The sequence below is a fragment of the Gymnogyps californianus genome, chromosome 9, assembly GCF_018139145.2.
Source record: "Gymnogyps californianus isolate 813 chromosome 9, ASM1813914v2, whole genome shotgun sequence".
In the NCBI taxonomy this organism is placed as follows: domain Eukaryota; kingdom Metazoa; phylum Chordata; class Aves; order Accipitriformes; family Cathartidae; genus Gymnogyps; species Gymnogyps californianus.
The window spans coordinates 12,700,810-12,719,924 of NC_059479.1; the positions used below are offsets into that span (position 1 = coordinate 12,700,810).

The following is a 19,115-nucleotide window of genomic DNA, read 5'->3' on the forward strand; positions in this document are numbered from 1 at the left end:
AATCTTCCCTGATAACAGACACCTTGTGTTTTCTGCACAATAAACAGCCTATAAATAAAATACCAACATGGATGTCACACAGAAAATATCTGGAGGGGATTAGTGTATGTTGTGGATAATAAAAGGAGCTGGTTGAATTATTCATAGTGAATAAATCAGCCCTTTTCCGGTTTGGGAGCAGACCCTGAAACTTGCGGAAGCTCTTGGGATACATTCGGGATGGGAGTAACTCATTTATTTCATTAGACCTTCTGCTGCGGTCCGTGATTTGTCCCACAAGTCACACGTGATTGGTGCTATTCCTCAGTGGCCTTGTGATTTTTTTTTCTTAAGGCAGTGACAAACTATGGCTACAGGACAGCCGCTGCCCTTCTCTGTGTACCTGACCTCACTGCCACGCAAACACGAGCAGCTACATGAGGAACAGTCCCTCTCCTATCACTTGGGCACACAGGAATGGGCTCAGGTGACTGTTCCTGAACATCAAGGAATCAAGAGATATGAGCACTCTCCAAGCAAATGAGTATTTGTGAAGACGTTATAAATGCACCACCAGCTCCAGTGGCGCTGAGCCATCACTCAGGCATGGAAAGGAACGGCCAGAAAAAGCACTGGGGCCCTTAGTGAGCAATACCCATTTCCCAACACTTTAAATTTCTATGATATACATCTTTATCAGGGACCAAAACCCGACCTAGCTCATTACATGAGCGCGTGTCCTGTGCAACTTCACTATATTTATGCTGATGCCTGACTCTCGCTGCACACCAGGCAGGCCAAGAAGAGCATGCAGTCCTTGGCAGAGCATTGCGGCGTTCTTCAGGCATTGCAATCCACCCTGAAGTGGGTGCATCTGGGCTATTGCCTCCTAGACAGATGATTTGTGAAGCATTTTTAAGTCCTTTCAGTTGAGAAGTGCTGTGCAACCGCTGGAGTCTATTATTATCAGGGAAGAAGTGGGGGAGGTAACAAATTTCCTTTACCTATAGGCTTATCTTGTGCTCCAGAGCAACATATTCAAGCATTTTAAAAAGTGTGCCATTTTCATTTCATTTCCTTCCTACTTATTCCAAAGCAGCCAAAGCTAAGCATAATCAAGACGTAAGTGTTCCTCAGAGCCAGACAATTATTACCGGTCTCGGTTTCCCCATCTATTAAGAAGAAACGAAGATATTAACCCAAGCCTTGCAGCGGGACACCAGGGCTGTAACCCAAGGCTTCCTGCCGTGGCTCCCACACTAACTGCCTTCCAACAAAGCACAGCCACCGTTCCTCGGGATGTGGCTCCATTTCCGTGCGGAGATGCCTCAAACCGCCTCAGGGCTCTCCGCAAGGGTGGCTTAGCCCCGTACGGCTTTTGTAGAGCCTAGCTTCTCTCTTGGGGATCTTTGCCCCTGCTGCTGGGATAGCTCAGCCGTTCACAAGCAGCTGCCTGCTTACCGCACACTCTGATAACGTGGCATCAATGGGGATTTTACTCAGCTGTGATTCAGCAGCTCAGCCACCCGCAGCTCTGAGTGGGGAAGAAGCAATCCTTGGAAGAGGGTTGTGCGGACAGCCACTGCCTCCCTGCCCCACTATGCCATCCCTGCATGAAAAGCACCCACGAGCAAAGACAAAGTGCCCCAGGTCCCCAAGCTGGCTTTGTCACAGCAGCCCCCTTCCTCACTGCTACCCCTTGTCAGCTTTAACTTTGAAAGCCAAACCTCCCTCCCTGGCTCCTCAGGATTTACATGAAAGCAGTCAGTGGGGAGTTCTCTTCATTCATGCTGGGCTTATACGTCTAAATTATAAAGTGTGTCAAATGAGGATTTAATTTATATTTAACAAGACAACATTTGTAAATTAATTATTCATCAGCTGATAATGAATAAACATTTCCCCCTTCCCTCCCTCCCCCCTTTTCACAGTGTTTTCACAAATGCACCATACATGCAAATCTATTAAATCTATCCTGCAGTACTCCAGACGTGGGAAAATATGTTCTTCATCCTCAATTTCGTTAGTGTGTTGCATGGTAACTAATGCAGCCAGGCACAGCATTATGAATTTAATAGTGCGCAGCTTCTCCTTCCTAAAGAGGGAAGGGGGAAATATTCAACACATGTATTTGGACATATCACCCTCTTCTTTGGGTTCCAGTCCCCTGCTCACATGCTGAGATAAGAAAATAATTTGCTGTAATAATGGAGGCAGGAGCTTAGCCCTACGCCCTGGAAATCACAGGAACTTCAGAGGCAGCAGAATCTGGTCCCTGGTGAATGACGGCGGCCAATTTTGCTCTTTCCATCTTTATTATCATTAAGTAATGAGATTGAGGTGGTGCACTATCCCAGCAGAAGAGCTGTCATCAAGTTTTACTACAGAATTTGGCACACAAGGGCATCTCCTCGCACATACCAAGGAGAGGAGTCTCCAGCATCTAAACTAGCCCTGACTGCACCGCCTCTGATCCCAGACACCTGAAGCAGGTAACCAAGGCAGGTCCCTGGATGAATGGCATGTCTCCATTCACTTCGGCCAGGAGGCTACCACAGTGTTTGGGCTATGTTCTTAGTGTTCAACTCCTCAAGCCTCACACTTGGTTTTGTGCAAGAAAGGAAAAGAACATTCAGCTCTGACCTCTTGGAGGAATCTGAGAAGCTCTAGGCAGGACTTGCTCCATCCCCAAGCTCGGAACAGAAGCACTTTTTCCACTCCCACCCATGCTGGCTCTCATGGACACTTCATGGACATCCTCAGGACTGAAAGACACTCAGCCCCAATAGTTGGCAACCGCTTTACTTCTACAGCATCATTTCCTGAGAGTTAAGCATCCCTAAAGGAAGGTGATCCAGAACTCTAGGTGCCCTTGACACCAGTTAAAGCTATAATCTATAGCAATAAAGCCATTACAAAACAAAACCAGGAGTAAATCCCTCCAGCAAACAACCAGTCAGCGAAAAATTTGAACCAAAAGTCTCCTCCATCGGTCCCTGCTGCCGCAGCCCTCCCTGGCACCTCTTCCCGCAAACATGCTCGGAGAACCAAGGTGGATCTTTGCACCAGGCTCAGCTTAGTGATAAGCCAAGGACACCTAAACACTGTCTGTGTTAATGGGAATCTAACTGGGCATCCAAGTCCGTGACACAGCTTGGAAAGCGGCGGTGCTGTGGGTGATAACTCATTTGGCTTGAGGTGCTGCTGGCCGGCACCCAGCAGCAGCAGGCGGCTCTGGAAGGGCTTGTGGCCGGGTGCATCCTTTCCCTGATGGTGTAAACACAGCTTCCCACCACCCTGAGAAGCGCCAAGTGCCCCAATCCCACCCAAAGACAACAGGCTCATGGGGATGGGGAGGAAATCCCAGTCCATGCAGCGACTGGAGCAAACAGCTGTGGGACCTGATGGTCCCACTTTTCTGCACTCTTCCCTCTCAGCCCATCCTCTTTCAACCAAGCCCCGTCCCACTTCCTATCATTTAACCATCTCCTAGCTTTATTTCTGGTTACTGCCACATTTTGGCTGGCAGAGCACGGAGGGTCCTTTCCCCAGGGAGGAGAGAATGTAAAATTTGCTCAACTACCTAAATGGAAAACAAGACTGCCATTCCAGTCTACAAAAGATACCGGGAAATCACTTTACATTTCTTCCCCCTCCAAACCTGCCCACCTTCTGCTGAACTCCTGAATGTTAATGTTATTTATGACAAGTGATTGATGAGGGGGATGCAGAATTCACACCCAGCACAGGGCATTTTCAAATCACCTATTCATTTTTAAGGACCGGAATCAGTTTTGTATCCTGACATGATTTATCATTTGGAGGTTGAGCAGCGGCTACGCAGAGCCAGCTTCCAAGCCCTGACAGAGCATCACCAGGCTGAAGGCAGCGGTGAGTAATTAACCCTTTGAGGGGTGAGCAGAAGATCACAGGACACCAGTATTCAAACTACATTGCTTAAGTTGGAGCCTTCTATTCCACCAGCATGTCAGGCCATCCTATAGCCTTCAGCTTCAGATGCACAGACCATTCTGGTCCAAGCTAATAGCCACAGTAATGCTGCTATATTTCTTAAAAGCAGAACTAGGTTTTTATCTTCTACATAGCCTGGCTATGTGAAAGAGAAATATTTACGTAAGATGCTGTCATCGCAATGCACCTAAAAGAGATCAATGGGACATTTCCCCTCCAGTGGACCTTCCAGCCTACATGAGCCTCTGTATCTATGGCAGAGGGAAGTCTCACCATGGGTTCAGGAGAGATCTAGCTCCAAGTCAAATTCTGGTTCCGTTCCCTTGGAAATCTGCATTTCCTCAGGTTGCGTATGGGAAAAGGGAAAGATCAGGCACAGGGAAAGATCAGGCACGTGGGACAGGCCTGACAGCTGAGAAAAGGCAGAGTTTCTCAGGTTAGGAGAAGCTATATAAAAAGGGACAAAGCAGGAATGACATGTCCCCAGCAAAGACAGTCTGTATCATACGTTTGATGCCAACCTGCCAGTGGCTGGCATGACCCACAGAATGACTTAATTCATTGCATCAGCATGGAAAAGCAAACAAACACAAAACAAGTGGGTGAAGCAGCCAAGTCTAGAGGTGACACTGTGGCAGCTTGGTCACAGCCCTTTTCTCTTGCTTCAGGAGACACTATAGCAGGATGCAGCCTCTCTCATGAGCAGGGCGAGGTATTCAGAGTACAGACGGCAGAAAGCTGCCATCCAAGGCTATGAGACCTGGGTCTAGCTGTCCTCAGTACCTTTAATATCAGCCCAGCATCTCAGGGAGAAAGGTTTTAAAGCTCAAGGGCATCATACATTCAAGCTTAGGAAGTTACCTAAGGGGACAGGGAAGGAGAGATGTTCATAGAGAGTCTACTTGGGGAGTCATACGGAGGTGTCTTCAGATCACTGGTGACTGTTGAGACCCAGCAGGGACCCCTGGACTTGTAGCGTCCGGGCACTTCAGAGAGAGAGTGCAGCGAGTTGTGACTGATGCCACAAAATCCCTCAACTGTCTCTATGCCAAGTGGTTTCCTCCCCTGCCTGAGCAGCTCCTTGCCATGCCATTCCCACAAACGGCAATACCTTCCTTAGGTGGGAAGGCTGCAGATGGGTAGATTAGGCCCATGGCAGCAGCTTCCCCAGCAGAGCCCTGCAGATGTAAGCAATTCCAAGTGCCAGTCTTGCCTTCACACTCCTGGCTCACATTAAGTGCACTGGGACCCCCTGGGATCCTGTGCAGTCATGGAGCCCCACTTCATGAAGCATAAAAGCTTCTGCTGACTCTTAGAAGGAGCTAAACACATGGGTTGAGCTGCTCTAGGAATGGTCAAGGCTGTCTTCAGCAGCACTCTCCCATATGAGTCTCTGGTGTTTAGTAAGGGTTGAGTTCACACAACAGTTTTTCCCCTTGGTGGGGATGGCTGTTGTCACTGCCTCGCATCCTGTTTTCACAAAAATACTGGAGATGCTGAATATGCCTGAAGCTCCTATATCTGCAGCCATATATGGTTGGTATTAGACCAGTGGATCTGAAATACTGAAAGATTGGGATGGGTGTACGTACATTCTCACATACCCATCACCGTGGCATAAGCTGTGTTTCTTAGGAAACGAGACTAGCAGCAGTGCCTGGTATCTCCGTTTAGGAGAAGAGATGAACTCTGGATGCAAGACTGGATTTTATAAGCCACTCTCTACTGCTACCACCTGCATGGCTATGCAGTGCTCCTGTGACAGGGAGGAGAGCAGAGCTTCCAACAGGGGTGGAAAGGGATAAAGTAAATGGATAAAGAACGAAAGAGAAGGAATGAGGACGTGCACTGTGGTTTTGCGTGGTTTTCTTGGCATATCCTTGGGCAGTGCAGAGCAGATGGGACAGCCACTTAGAACATGACTCTTATGCTCTACCTCCAGGCACAGCAGTGGCTGGGGAGGTGAGTATATGCAGCCCCTGCACCCTTCCCCCTGCACTGCTGCTCTTACGTCGCTGTGGCTTCTTGTCCACACACCCACATGGGATGGAGGAGCTTGCAGTATCTGCTGGCAGCCAGGGATGACATCCACATGGCTTGGGCTGTGGTTCTCTGGGAGACCAGGCCCACCAAAACAATGAAAGGAAATTTTTTGCCTTGAGGCCGTCCCTGCTGGGCCTCCTGATGGTGCCCTCATCGTGCAAGCGAGTGCCCGGCCAGGTGCCCATCTGGTGGCTCATGAGCAGGCGCTGCTCGGAGGCACATGCTCAGCGGTGGCCAGTCAGAAGGGCTGCTTCAAAATGCTTTTTGGAGTGGAAGTGGTACTACACCACGCCATGGTACAATGCCATTCCTCCATCCCCAGAGGGGTTTGTTCAGTGGAAATTTTCTACTTGGGAAACTAAAAATAACGTGCCCATCCTGAGAACTTTCTTTTTTCAGTTTAAGGGGGCTGGTTTTGTTTCTGCTCCGTTTTGCATTGAGAGAGACAAGAAAAGCCAAATTGTCCCGGCTGTACCTCTCCTTTGTCCTCTCCACCCCACTGCCCAGTGGGCCAAAGAAGTCTTTCGAAACCTGACAGCAGTCAGGTTTGTTTCTTGCTAGAAAAGAGGAAAAAATTACTTCACAGGGAAAATAATAATGGAAGTTTCCTGTGAAAAATAAATAATCAACAGTTGCTCTCCAGTGCATGGCTTGGAGGCTCTTCAGACCAAAGAGCATCTCTGTTGAGTGTTTCTGCAGCTCCTGGTACAGCAGGGTCCTGAGCCATGAGCAGAAACTGTCGCAGTCATGGTGGCATCAATCTAAGGTGCTACGTACTGAAGAAGAGCCATCGGACCCAAGGCACCCTGCTTTCCCCTTCCCAGCACCACAGGCCAGGCCTGGGCACCCAAGTTTCACACACATTGCCATGGAAACCATCTCCAGGTACCTAATTCAGTCCTCCTGGGAAGTGTGCTGCTCCCCTCCCAGCCACCACCGCGCTGGCTCAGCCAGAGTGGTGCGACTTGCCCTGAGCATCCTGATGCCTGCACGCTTCCCAGGCAGGAGAGGGCAAAGCCACCAGGCAGAGGTGTTTGTCCACACATTGCCAGTGGAGACCAAAGAGCATCATCACCCTTCTCCCTGAGCTCGTGAGCATGGTAGGGTTGCTGAGCTCACCAAGGGCAGCTCACCAAGGGCACTTGAGGACCTTACTCCTAACCAGGGATGGCTGTCAAGCCTTTCTGGCTCCAGCTGTCAGTGGGTCCGAGCACCTCTTCCCAAGGGAAGGGAAACAAATCCACGTCTTCTCATGACAACACCACCTTCACACCATGTCTAGCCAGCATGACACAACCTGCCAGCAGCGCTGGGCCAGCTACCTCCCACACTCTCAATTGCAGTGATACCATGACCCTGCAGCAATGACACCACTCACCATCTGGATGACAGACACTGGCCCGATGCTGTTCACGTAGATATCCACATCGATAAACGTGGGCTTGACTGTAAAGAAAATAAAATAGGTACGGATGAGCTGGGGCTAGGATCATTTCTGAAGGGCTGAGGGACCAGGGGAGCATCTGGGATCAGTGTGGCTCCATCTCACCAAAAATCCCAACTACAGCAGCCACAAAAGCATGGAAGACACAAGACACAGCCAAGCCAGGTCACCACCCGTGGCCACAGGGAGCTTCAGGGGACACTTACTGCCAATGTCAGGCCTCAGCTTGTTGTCATAGTTCTTCAGCAGTGAGTTGAGGATCTGCGTGGCATCAGTCTCCTGTGCCTTGGGGGTGAGGACCCAGGTTTTATTGATGCTGAGGTAATCATAATCGTATTCCTCTGTGCTCTCGCACCTGGAGCAGAGAGACAAAAGGAGAGAGACATCGCTGTGGCAGCTCTCTGGCACTCTGTGGGAGTAGGGGCACAGCTGGGTTTCAGAGATACTAAAGGAGGAGGATGCAGTGCTGCTAAAAGGCAGAACACAAGGAGCTCAGGGATCTCCTCTCAGCCACGCTGCTAAGAAGACACAACTCACCTAGCGCCTTTGCTCACTTCAGGGTCCCCAGACATGCAGGGGCCTTGCCGCCAGCAGCCAGGATTAGCATGCATGGGGTGCTCCACATCCTCCCCAGCTCCCTTTGGAGACACACTGCTCATCCCCAAAGCGTGGGAGCCAGTCCCTGCCCTCCCCTGCCGAGTTGCTGCCCGTCCCACTCCTGGTCCTCCTCTGCTGCCAGCAGCTCCTGCTCCTGGAGCTGCCTGTTAACCCCAAATACCTCAGCCACTCTGCCTGCCGCTTGCACCTGAACCAGGCTTCCTCTGAGGAAGAAGACGGTGACCAAACAGCATTTTTGGGGAGCAAGGCATTTACAATAAAAGCATTTCAGAGAAAATAGGTCCTAAAACTACCAAGCAGGCAGCATGCACGTCTGGCTCGCCAGGAACCCAGCCATCTGCCCTGCACAGATCCTCAGAAATTAAAGCCTTATGCAAACTCCTCTGCCCTCAGGCCAAGACCTGCCACAACCTATTCCCTGTACTCACCAACCCTTCTTCCCCAGTCTTTGGTGAGAGCTCCCATTTAAAGATGCTCCATCTTCCTGATCATCCAGTTCCAATCCAGGCAAGGAAAGCTTGCATCCTCCTTTGGACATGATCCACTTAGCAACAGCTTCTCCCACTGCCTTTCAAATCTGCCCTCTCTAAACCTTTTGCACCCCTCCCTTTTCCTAAAGGAGTTTTCCTAAACCGTCTAATTAAATTAGGCCCACATGATCCCCCGGAAAATTCTAACCACTTGCCGCTGCTCTGGGCAGCTCATTCACAAGATTGTCCCCGGAATGACACAGCCATATGCAGGAGAGGATGCCGAGCAATCCCACACCCGGCACACCCCCCTCAATGTCTGCCATGTCAGCATGTCACCTGCTCCAGAGCCAGAAAGGGTCTCACAGCGGGAGCTACCACTGTGTTGACACTTCTCAGCTGGAGCCTCGCAGCTCCGAGGTGCAATCAGGCACCACCGATACACATCTCCCTTCGGTGCCTGGGGAGGCAGAGCCTGGCAAAGGTACTTGAAGGGGGAAAAAAAGCATTAAATTGACATGTTGCAGTCAATTTATCAGATGCTCCTCTTCTAAAACCCCAGATAAAACTTGCTTTCACAATCACTTTAAAACACTTTGTATCTCCCCAGCTTGCAGGCACCGGGATGTGTCCCCCGACAAGGGCTGGGCTGCGTGCAGCTGGCTGCCTGCTGCTGCACATTAGGTATTGGTACATCAGCTTGTTGTTTCCTGTCTGATTGCGCTGCACTTTCTAACGATGCTTAAGGAGTCTTAAGCAACACTGTCAGGATGCGCTTCCCTATCTGAGCAGCGGCAGCGAGGGCTCGCCTGGCTGTCGTGCTATGGTGTGCCTTCGAAATGCAGCCGAGCAGACAGCTCTATGACATCCAGCAGCTGCAGGAGGCACAGGGGACTGCCACTGTGCCCATCCGAAAGCTGGCCAGAGCCAAAATCTGGGGCCGGCCCTGCTCCTGCAGGGCACAAAGAGGGACATGTGTCTCTGCCCACAGCCCAGCTCAGGGCAGGGGAAAGCAATCCTAACTGCTTTCTCTTGCTGCCAGTGTTTTGGGTGATGCAGGCTGCCTCTAGCAGAGTGGGAACAGCTACACCAAAACCTTATCTCAGTGTTCCCTTGACCCTACTTGAAGTCAGCCCAAGACAGGTCACCTGCCGGCACTGAACTCTGCGTGTCCCACTGCCCTGCCAAAATCCAGTTCCTGCAAGCTGTAAGGCCACAGAAGAGTCCAAAATATCCCTCCGGGGCCGAACAAAACCAGGCTGGTTACTCTGACCTCAGCCTTCTGGCTTCCCCCCGTTTAGTGTCACTGATTAACACCCTAAGGCTTGGGGTAGCATTTCCAGGGAGTCACATCCCTATTACAGATGCAGTGACACTACCAAAAATATGCTTTTTGCTAATGCAGCTAATCCTGGACTACTAAACCATACTAAGCCATCTTAGCATAAGCAAGCCAGCTTTTGCTGGAGAAAATGTGCTTTTGCTGGGTGTCTGTATACACACAGACACACCACAGCTCTTGCTGGTCAGGAGTGTGACTCTCATGCCACCCTATGCAAGCCCCTGCCTCCTCCACAGTCTCTCTTCCCAGTGGCCCCACTTCAAATCAAGAAGGGAAGAGTCCAAGAGCTATTGCAGAGGAGAGGAATTAAGGTGACATGTGTTCCACAGCTGCTAACGGAAATGTCACACTGCAAACCTGCAGCGATCCCCAACGCACTGTGAACACTTGCTGGCCCGGCGGCTCCGTCTCCTCGTGCAAAGTGACTGGCTCGGTGACAGGGGACAGCCAGTTCTCATATGTCTCCGTCCAGCCAGGAGGAAAGGCAGAGCCACATTTCCTCACCTCCGCTTGTTGAAATGTCAAAACATCTGCCCCACAGCACTGCTGTGCTCAGCCATGGGGCTGGGACGCAGCCACGAGTGTGGGCAAGGAGTGGGCAGGGGGGATGACGGCAGGGCAGAGCTGAGGGCATTGCGAGGAAACCCCTGGTCTGACAGACATGGTCGGGGCCGTGGCAGATCCCACTGGTGCCCAGAGCAGGAGGCCTGCACGGCAGGGAGGTGTCCTTTCGGATGTGCTCATGTATATGGATGGGGTTGGACAACCCTCCTTGGGCAACCCGTGGCATTACAGCAGGACAGTGTTCTGCCTTGCCTCCCTAATTCTGTTTTACTCAGGCAGACACCTGTTTTGCTGAGATTTCCAAGCACACTGATGGTCAAAGTAAAAGCCACCTGAAGAGCTGGGGGCTGGCTCCCTCCCCCAGTGCCCAAGCTGTCTGACAAGGTTTCCCTTGGCAGGAGGAAGGGAAGAGCAACATGTGCCATGAACCCTCGAAGACATTTCCGCTCCTTGCCTGGTAGGACAGCCAATGGTGCTTGACCAGGATGCATTCCCACTACTATTTGCAGCCTGGTGTGTTAACAAAGTCTGAGACCAGTAAAATTTTGTACTGAGACCTGCACCCACTGGGGAGGTGACACACACCCTCTCAGCCATCCCTAGCCCTGAGGCAGGAACGTCCTGGAGCAGATGCAGATACTGGGGCTGTGATTGTCCAGCCCCTCTGCAAACGCAGCTCAAAGCCTCCTCTGCTCCCAGAACAGACGGCAACAAAATGCAAGAACATTTCCCTTGGTTGAAAAGCACTGTGGTCAATCCTAATTACCACATGCTAATGTGTCCTTCTAGCCACCCATCCCAGTGCCTCCAAGGGTTGTAGGCACAGGGTCGTTCAGGCAAATTACTCTAAATTAGAAGCAGGCAGAGGATTTAAGTACAGGGGGCTCACTAAACTGTACCCTACCCGTTTCACATGTCTTTGTACCTCTCCTTTCACAGCTCGCTCCATGAAGCCCCAATGGTCAAGTCTGCACAGTTTCAACCATCTGCCAAGCCCAGCTTTCTGGCAGTGCAATGCTGTGCAGGGATCCTGCCTTCAGGGCTCAGAGTTGGGTGCCTTGGTCTCAGGCAAGGCAGTGCCCTGGGAAACGCTGGTGAGTTAGGCTTTGCGGTGGGGGGACCGTCTGGGGAGTGCTGAGTCACCCGGCACAGAGCATCCAGCCCGCTCCAGCACCAGAGGACAGGTCTTGCAGCTTGTGCCAGGAGAAGAACTTGCACACACGCTGCACCTGAACCAGGCTCCTCACCCCCGCACCCACCATCAAGTGTAGGGCAGGCGAGATTCACCCCCCACAAGCTGCAGCCAGGAAAAATGCAGTGAATGCAGAGTAAGACCCTGATATAATTTGCTCCTTTTCTCCTTCTCCCACAGGCTTCCTCTCCCGCTCCATCACCCCCCCCCCAACATGCACAGACACTGCTCCTGGCAAAGCCGGGCTCAGGGAAGAGGTAGACATGAGGAACTGGGCAGAAGGGAAGCTGGGCCAGCTACGAGGTAAATCTTCCCGCTCAAGGGCATGTGAATACATGACTTAACTGCTCCTCCGTGTGATCTTGCAGCTTATGATTCACCCTCTCAAAATGCAGTGCTCATGGCAGTGCACTGCAGGGACGGTAGGGCACAGGAACCGGGACCACCACAGACCCCCCTCCCGGCCCTCAGATGCCCCCCCGGCACCAGCACGCTGGCGAGAGGCTGGGTGTCAGGGCATGAGCTGTGGGGCAGCTCTCGCTGCTTCGACCCCACGAAGGCCAAGCCCCGGAGGACCGCAGCAGGGATGGACTTTCTGCCTGCACCTGAGGTCGGGAAGCCTTGGCAGAGCAGACCATTAGTAGCAGGATGCGTGCTCTCTGTCCCTGACTGCATTTGTAATGGGATTTGATCGGCTTTAAGGCGGCTTATTCTGCCAATTAGCTTCAGCCAGTAAAATCCCTCTTCCCCCGAGCCCTGGGGGCAACAATCTGCTGACAACATGTTCTTTCCCCGATCTAGCCATTAAACTCACCAGCAGGGCTAGGAATTGTGAAAAAAAAAAAAGGGAAAAAGAAACTTGAAAACCCCTTGTGTGGGGGGCCTTTCATCGCTGTTTACAGAAAAGCGCTACAAACGCTGGCCCTGGGAGAGAACCATAATCTGCCAGCCCCACGCCTCTGCTCGCCTCCTCGCCCAGCGCGCCCGTGGCATCAGGCTGGCATTGGGCTCCCAGCTGGCACCCAGAGCTGGGACCTGGGGCCAACCTGTAGAGCAAGGCAGGAGCCCGCGCTGCCCTCCTCCTGCCAGGCTGCAAGTGCTGCAGGGGCTTTTGGAGTGCCAGGGGATGGAGTGCAGGGAAGGGGACGCAAGCTCCTTCCCACCCAGCCCGACTCTGCCTGGAAATGCCCCGATGATGGATGGAGCCCCCAGGATGTGCTGAGGTCCCTCTGGTCCTGCGCCGGGCACCCCCAGAAGGGGCTCAGCCCCCGGCAGGATTCAGCCAGCGACGTGATGGCAGGGTGGAAAACGGGATGGCCTCTTGATTCCCGGCATGCGAAGGAGGGACCCGGGGTGCAAAGGACATGCAGCACTAGGTGCTGCCAAGACCAGACCTGATCCTGCCTCGGGGCCGGCTGGAAGGAACTGCTGGGGGCACAGAGGTGCCCAAACCCCCGCTGAAGCCGGGGTGGGAGGGAGCGTGGGGAGAGATGCTGCGACTCCAGCCCCCTCCCGTCCCATTGCCCCGACGGGTAAACTGAGGCGGGGAGGGGGCGTCCCGGTCGGCGAGGGGGCTCACCTGGCGCGCAGGACCGTCCCGAGGGCCAGGCAGAGCAGCAGCACCGTCCGGGGCATCTCGGCGAGGCGAGGACCAGCCCCGGGGGGGCGGCGGCGGCGGTGCGCCCGCCCCGGTGGGGCTCAGCGTGGGGCCGGGGCGGGGGCGGCGGCGGGGCCCCCCCGCTGCCCGCTGCGCCGCGCTCCAGCCCCGCCGCCGCCCGCCCGGCTCCGCGCTCCGCGCACCGCTCCGCGCCGCCGGGGAGGAAGGGGAAAGTTGGGCATCTCTTCTCCGACTCCGCGGCGGGGAGGGGCTCGGCGCAGGGTCCTACCTCCCCGCGCAGGGGCTGGCTCCCCCCGCACCCCCCCGAGGGCTGAGCGCCAGCGGGGGGGCGCGCACGGCAGAGTCAAAGCCGCGCATCTGCCTGCCGCCGCGCTGCCGGGGAGGGAGCACCGTCAGCTGGTGTAAGGATCTCTCGCTCCCCCTTTGCGTAACGAGGCGTTTGATTTCTCTTAATAGTAGCATTTTTTTAATGCACAACAGTTGGGTTTTTTCCTAAAGAAAATAAAGAGTGGGTAGTTATTCTTAAAATATGCAAGGCGTCAGTCCCCGCTGGGCTGAGCTGCAAGGGAGACGCAGCCGGGAGAGGGTCCTTTCCCACCTGTTGGGGCTGCTCTCCCGCAAAAAAAGCCGGGAGGGTGCGTGGGTAGGAGCTGCGGGACAACCGGGGGTCGCGGGTGGTCTGTGGGTTTTCAATCTGTCGCTCTCTGCTCTCACAGTTTGCCAAGCTGCACTTGGGCATTTCTTTTCACTGCTGGCATCCAACTTGTAAACAGGAATAACAGATTCCCTCTTGGTGAGTTTTGGGTGAGAGCTGCTCAGAATCAACTTTGTTACAGCTGCATGAGGTACCAATAATTGTCCTTCGTCATCTGGTTACAGCCGTGAGTTGCAGGAGAATGTCCCCAGAGGGGCCTGGTCCTGCATCTCCCAGAGGGTCTGGTAACACTGATGACAAATGGGGATTTGGTGCTACCCCTCCGGACTGAAGTGGGACCATCCCTGGTACTGGAGTGAGACTGCGGACAAGTGACTCCCTCACTCCTGGCCCTGTCACAGCCTTCCCCACACCAGCATGGGCAAATCACTTCTCTGCTCTCTATATCTGCAGCATGCTGGTAACCACTGTCTCATTTGCTCAACTCGGCAGGATAGGGAAGATACCTGTTCCCTAGGCACTTGCAGTGCGTAATAGCCAGGACCAGTCTCTGTGGAGACTAGGAGGGCTACAGGAGTACAAGCAGCAACTAACAGCAGCACACCTGGGTGATTTTTCAAGGCTCTTCCTACGCAGGCTCTCCCTTGCTGATTTTTGCAATGATCACCTTAAGCCCTCAAGCATGAGCTCTGAGCAGCCTCAAAGCCATAGGAGCCAGCTGCAGGCATCGCAGCTCCGAGATGGCATTTCCCTGTAACGAAGCAGCTGCAGATTATGTTTCCTTTACTGCATGCAAAGAAGCCAGCTCTGGGATGGCAGAGTTTACAGGAAGCACATGTCAAAAGAGTAAATAATGAATATCAAAGCAGCAGTGAAGGTGAAAAGAGCCCTTTAAGCTTCAAAGCAAGCCACTGGATTGCCCCAGAAGTTCTTCAGGGATCCAGATGAAGCCAAAGTTGGGAAAGGTGCAAGAGCAGCCGCAGGGAGGACGTAGCTGTCGAGGATTCTGGTCATGAACAGATCACAGGAAATCCAGGGGTTCATATATGTGCTCTCAGCTCCCCCTCAAGACGCATGATATGAAGTGGTATGTGGAGAAATTCATGGGACTGATTTCTTTTGACCTCCCCTTCTGCTACCTGAGAACTGGGAGATCTGGGGAGGACTGGTGCTTGGAGATCTGAAGATGGTCTGAGCAGTGTTAGGGAATCACAACATCCATTTATGATGCTGTTTTGGGGACACCTACCAGGCAGTTGTATGCACCGGGAGCATCCAAGCAGCTGTCCTCCCTGATGTTCTCCTTCATCTACAGTAGTTTCTTGTTGTAAATGGTACTGACTCTTTTACTTGGACCAAGGATAAGAATGAAGCGTGTTGATGGTGTAGGAGAGCAAGGGGAGAGTGCTGCTTTTCAAGCAAACACCTTATTTATCAACAGCACAGGCTCAGCCTGGGAGAAACCCATTTCAAATTCACGGTGAATGACTTTGACCAGGAAAAACCACCCTCAGTCCAAATGCTGCGAAGGACAAAATGTCCTGCACCAGTGTTTTGGGAGGAAGCAGCCCCTATTTTCCACTTGGAAGAGACATTTGTTTTGAGGTCTACTGTCATGGGATTCTCCAAACTTAAACAGGAGATGAAATGTTTTATTCAAGATGCTTTTTGTCCCTTCTGGTATTTCAGTTTAACTGGCAAACTAATAAAACCTATTATTTACAGAGTCCTCATGAGCACAGAGCCCAGGGGGCCATGCTGCCACAGTAAATGAGGGTTTGATCGTGCAGTCCTCACTGCAGGATTTAGCCCTGGGAGAAGAGGAGACAATTCCAGCCCTGGCCCAGGATCCCAAACCTTGCAAGGTTGGCAGTGCTTTCAGAGGGAGCCGCCCCATAACCAGAGTCCTGTGTGCATCTGGGCACACCTGCAACCCTTTCTGAATCCCACTGTGCTCTCTCAGAATCTCCTTTGCAGTGTCAGTCATGAAATCTGTGCTGCCTGCTCCCGCGTTGGTGGGTGATGTTTATGGCTGCAGGCTGGAGCAGCAGGTGAAGGCAGGAGGCAATGCTCTGCCCTCCTCTTCCTTGTGCGAGGGGCTGGTCACTCTTTGCCTCAGGCAATGCCAAAGACACGGAGTGTCTCTCCAAGGAGGCTGCTTTTCTTCTGGTCTATGTCAGGAGTGCTGTACTGAGGGAAAATAGATACAAGTGGAGAAAAGTATTAACCCAAGGTGTTGAGGAGCTAGTTTCTGAGAAAACTCAGTCTCTTGGCATTTGCAAAATCCTCCTCAGACAGACATCTTTCAAGAGTGGAGGAGCAAGGCAACCCACAGCGGGACTGGAGGATCCTGGGCAGAGATGGATCCCACAGGCCTCTGCAGGAACAGGTCAGGCTTGAAAGCGCTGCTGGCAGAGCTGGGGACACCAGGACAAGGATCTGCCAGGGTATTTGCAGGTAGCCACTGCCAGGGCCATGCAGCAGACAGCTCTGAAGGGCTGCATGGAGGTGAATTTGCCTTCCCCTCCTCCTGTCACTGCTCCATGTCATCTGTCTGAGGACAGAGCACAGTTAGAGCCACTGTCCTTGATACTCACTCTCCTCCTGGTAACAAACCGGCGCTCGTGCTGTTACCTAGGCAGTGCATCCTCTGGGAGCAATGCAGGTTCCCACGCCAAGGTGTCCCATGGATCTCCTCCCTGTGCCCAGAGCTGTGGGCTCTGGCAGAAGGCAGAGGCTGGTCAGGCTGTGAGTCTCCTACAGCCGCATCCGTGAGGCTGAGTATGCTGACACGCCTGGGACGAGAGCAGTGAAGGACATCCGAGGAGAAGCTGGTTACAGGGTCCCTTTGGAAAACTTGGAGGACGAAAAACGCTGTATAAGCCTCAGCCCTTTTCACCGAGCTGGGGCATGTCCTGCACGGCAGAAACACTTGTTTACTCTACCAAGGCATTTGTTCAACATAGCCAAGGTTTTGCCTTTTTCAGGCTCACCAGGCAGACCAGGCACAGCAGCAGATGCTGCATCTGGGCTCACACAACATCAATAACCACTCCAGCTGGGCTCTGGCTTCCCACCATTATGGACAGCGATGATATATGAAGAGACAGGACACAGTTTGGTTTTTAGGTGCTGCAGTGAACTTGCAGTGCTGACAGATAAAAAAAATGTGTTTGTAGCCTCAACAAATGTGACGTGAACGTTTTCCAAGGAGAATGAAGGGTGTGGGAGGACAGCCCAGGCCGTAGCAAAAGCTGGTGCAAGCTGTCCCAGAGGGTGACAAGAGTGTTGATGGGAGCGAGAACTTTACTTTCATCCTTCACTGCTACGTCAGGCCAGGCCTGAAGGAGTCTCCACATCCCTTCCACTGTGGACAGTCCCTCTTCAAAATTATTTGCTTAGTGGGAAGAGATCACCAAACTGATAGGTGATCTGATCCTGGGTGTCAGAACGGTTCTTGCTGTCATCCTGGGGATGGGAAAGATGCCATTTCCTGCGCTTTTATGGTTCTGCTCTTCTGGCGCTCTCCCCAGGTCAGGGCTTAACATGTTCCATTCCTCCTAGGGATCAATACGTGAAAAGAGAAAATGTACATGGGAAGGAGTGGGGAGGGGAAGAGAATTGGCAGCATTTGACAAAAAAGGGAAAAATCTCAGCAAATTGAGCACCAGGTGTTTCAATACTTTTTCAAATGGAATTTGCAGCTATGCCGTCCGTACATCTGATGTCGTATGTCCAGTACAGGACCATGAGCTAGTAGTTTGGCATGTCGCCCCCAGAATAACTCCCAGGCAGTGCAACCATATTTTAAATACTGTGCAACTGCTGACACAAACTTTGGGGACATGCAGCTGCAGGAACAGGAGCAGCTGCTTCTCTTCACTGTAGAAATGCTGCTACCTCTGGGTGGAGACACACTAGCTCCTTGTCAACCCGTGCCACAATAGTTCAGGGTAGGGGAAAAGGAGCCAGGAAGGTCATGGAGGCAACAAAAACTGTCATTGGGATGCAAACTGTATTTCACACAGTGATTCCTCCCAGGGTTGCTCAATAGCTGGGAAAAACCTGGGCCTGGGGCTCTCCAGAGGACACGCCAGGATTCAGAGCAGAGCCTACACATGCAGAAGATGGTGCTCACTACCAAAACCCCATGGATGGACCTGGCCAGCAGTAACCCTGCCTGACCCTTTCCATATTGCAGCTCTGAAGGCACAGCTGAGGGCACATCATCACCCACTGGCCTCCCTGGCAGGATTTAAGAGAGTGAGAGAGGGAGGGACAATTGCCTTTTACTGTTAATACCCTCAGGCATTTCTGTCCAGAGATGCGGGGATTTCAATGATTGCTCTCTACACTGGCTCGAGAATGTTTATACACCAGTAAATAATGTTAACTGCTCATCTGTGGCCGAGTTTAGCTGTTGCAATTACAACTGCTTCCAGCAGCTGGTCTGGGTCCTGCACTCTGCTTTCCCTCTTGCCCCGGCTCTGCAGTTTGTGTGGCAGTTTGACATTTTGTCAGCCTGAGGATAATGCAGGGCAGTTGGCAAGTGGAGAAATCAGTGAAAGAAGCTTTTCTCCCAGAGCCGAGACAGAACGCAGTCTCTCCTGTGTCACCTACCAGGTGATCTGGGGTCACATGAGCTGTGTTGCTTTGCTGTCTGTTACGGAACTGACTCTGAAGCCCCGGGGACAGATGCCTGCAGCGAGCCCATATTCTCACACCTCTTTCCTTCTTGGGAGGTACTAGGCATTTTCAGGGCCTCTTTATTTTCCTCCCCTGTGAAGCTCTGGTGTCTCCCCCAGCAAGAGGGAAATGCCCTTCTCGCTCAAGTGCCTGAACTTAAGGGACACATTTTGGAGGGGCTGTTTTTTTTGTGTTTTAGGGAGACAGTGCTTGAGACTGTGGCGCTGCTGTCCACGGTGCCACCCCAACAGGGCTGCATTAGCAAGAGCTCACCGGGGAGGTGACCAGCTGAGAAGGGCCTTGGCACACCTGGATGCACTTTGCCCATCCAGTGTGTGGGCTCCCCAGCACGTGCCTGCTCCTTGCCTGGAGCAGCTCGGCAGCCCCTCTTCCACCCCTGGCCCAAAGCATCATTCATTCAGGGGGAAGAGAGCTGTTATTACCTCTGTGCTGCTATTACCCACTCCTAGATGGGAGGAAGCAATGGGACCGCCTCTCCTTCCATCTTCTCTTGGCCCAGGTGGGACATAGC

The 19,115-nt window shown here is 52.7% G+C and overlaps 1 protein-coding gene across 2 annotated transcripts in view; it reads right to left on the bottom strand.

Moving 5' to 3' along the window:
• Positions 1-13,259, bottom strand: part of LOC127019539 (gamma-aminobutyric acid receptor subunit gamma-4) — a 41,692-nt gene extending 28,433 nt beyond the window's left edge. The window contains exons 1-3 of one of the 2 annotated variants that reach the window (XM_050901629.1): positions 13,204-13,259; positions 7,645-7,793; positions 7,373-7,440 (exon numbers count right to left, since the gene is read on the bottom strand). In XM_050901629.1, the coding sequence (XP_050757586.1) occupies positions 7,373-7,440; positions 7,645-7,793; positions 13,204-13,259 (273 nt within the window). Of the gene's footprint in view, positions 1-7,372; positions 7,441-7,644; positions 7,794-7,975; positions 8,050-13,203 lie in introns of those variants that run through there. The other variant, XM_050901628.1, reaches the window with a different exon arrangement.
• Positions 13,260-19,115: the final 5,856 nt, after the last annotated feature.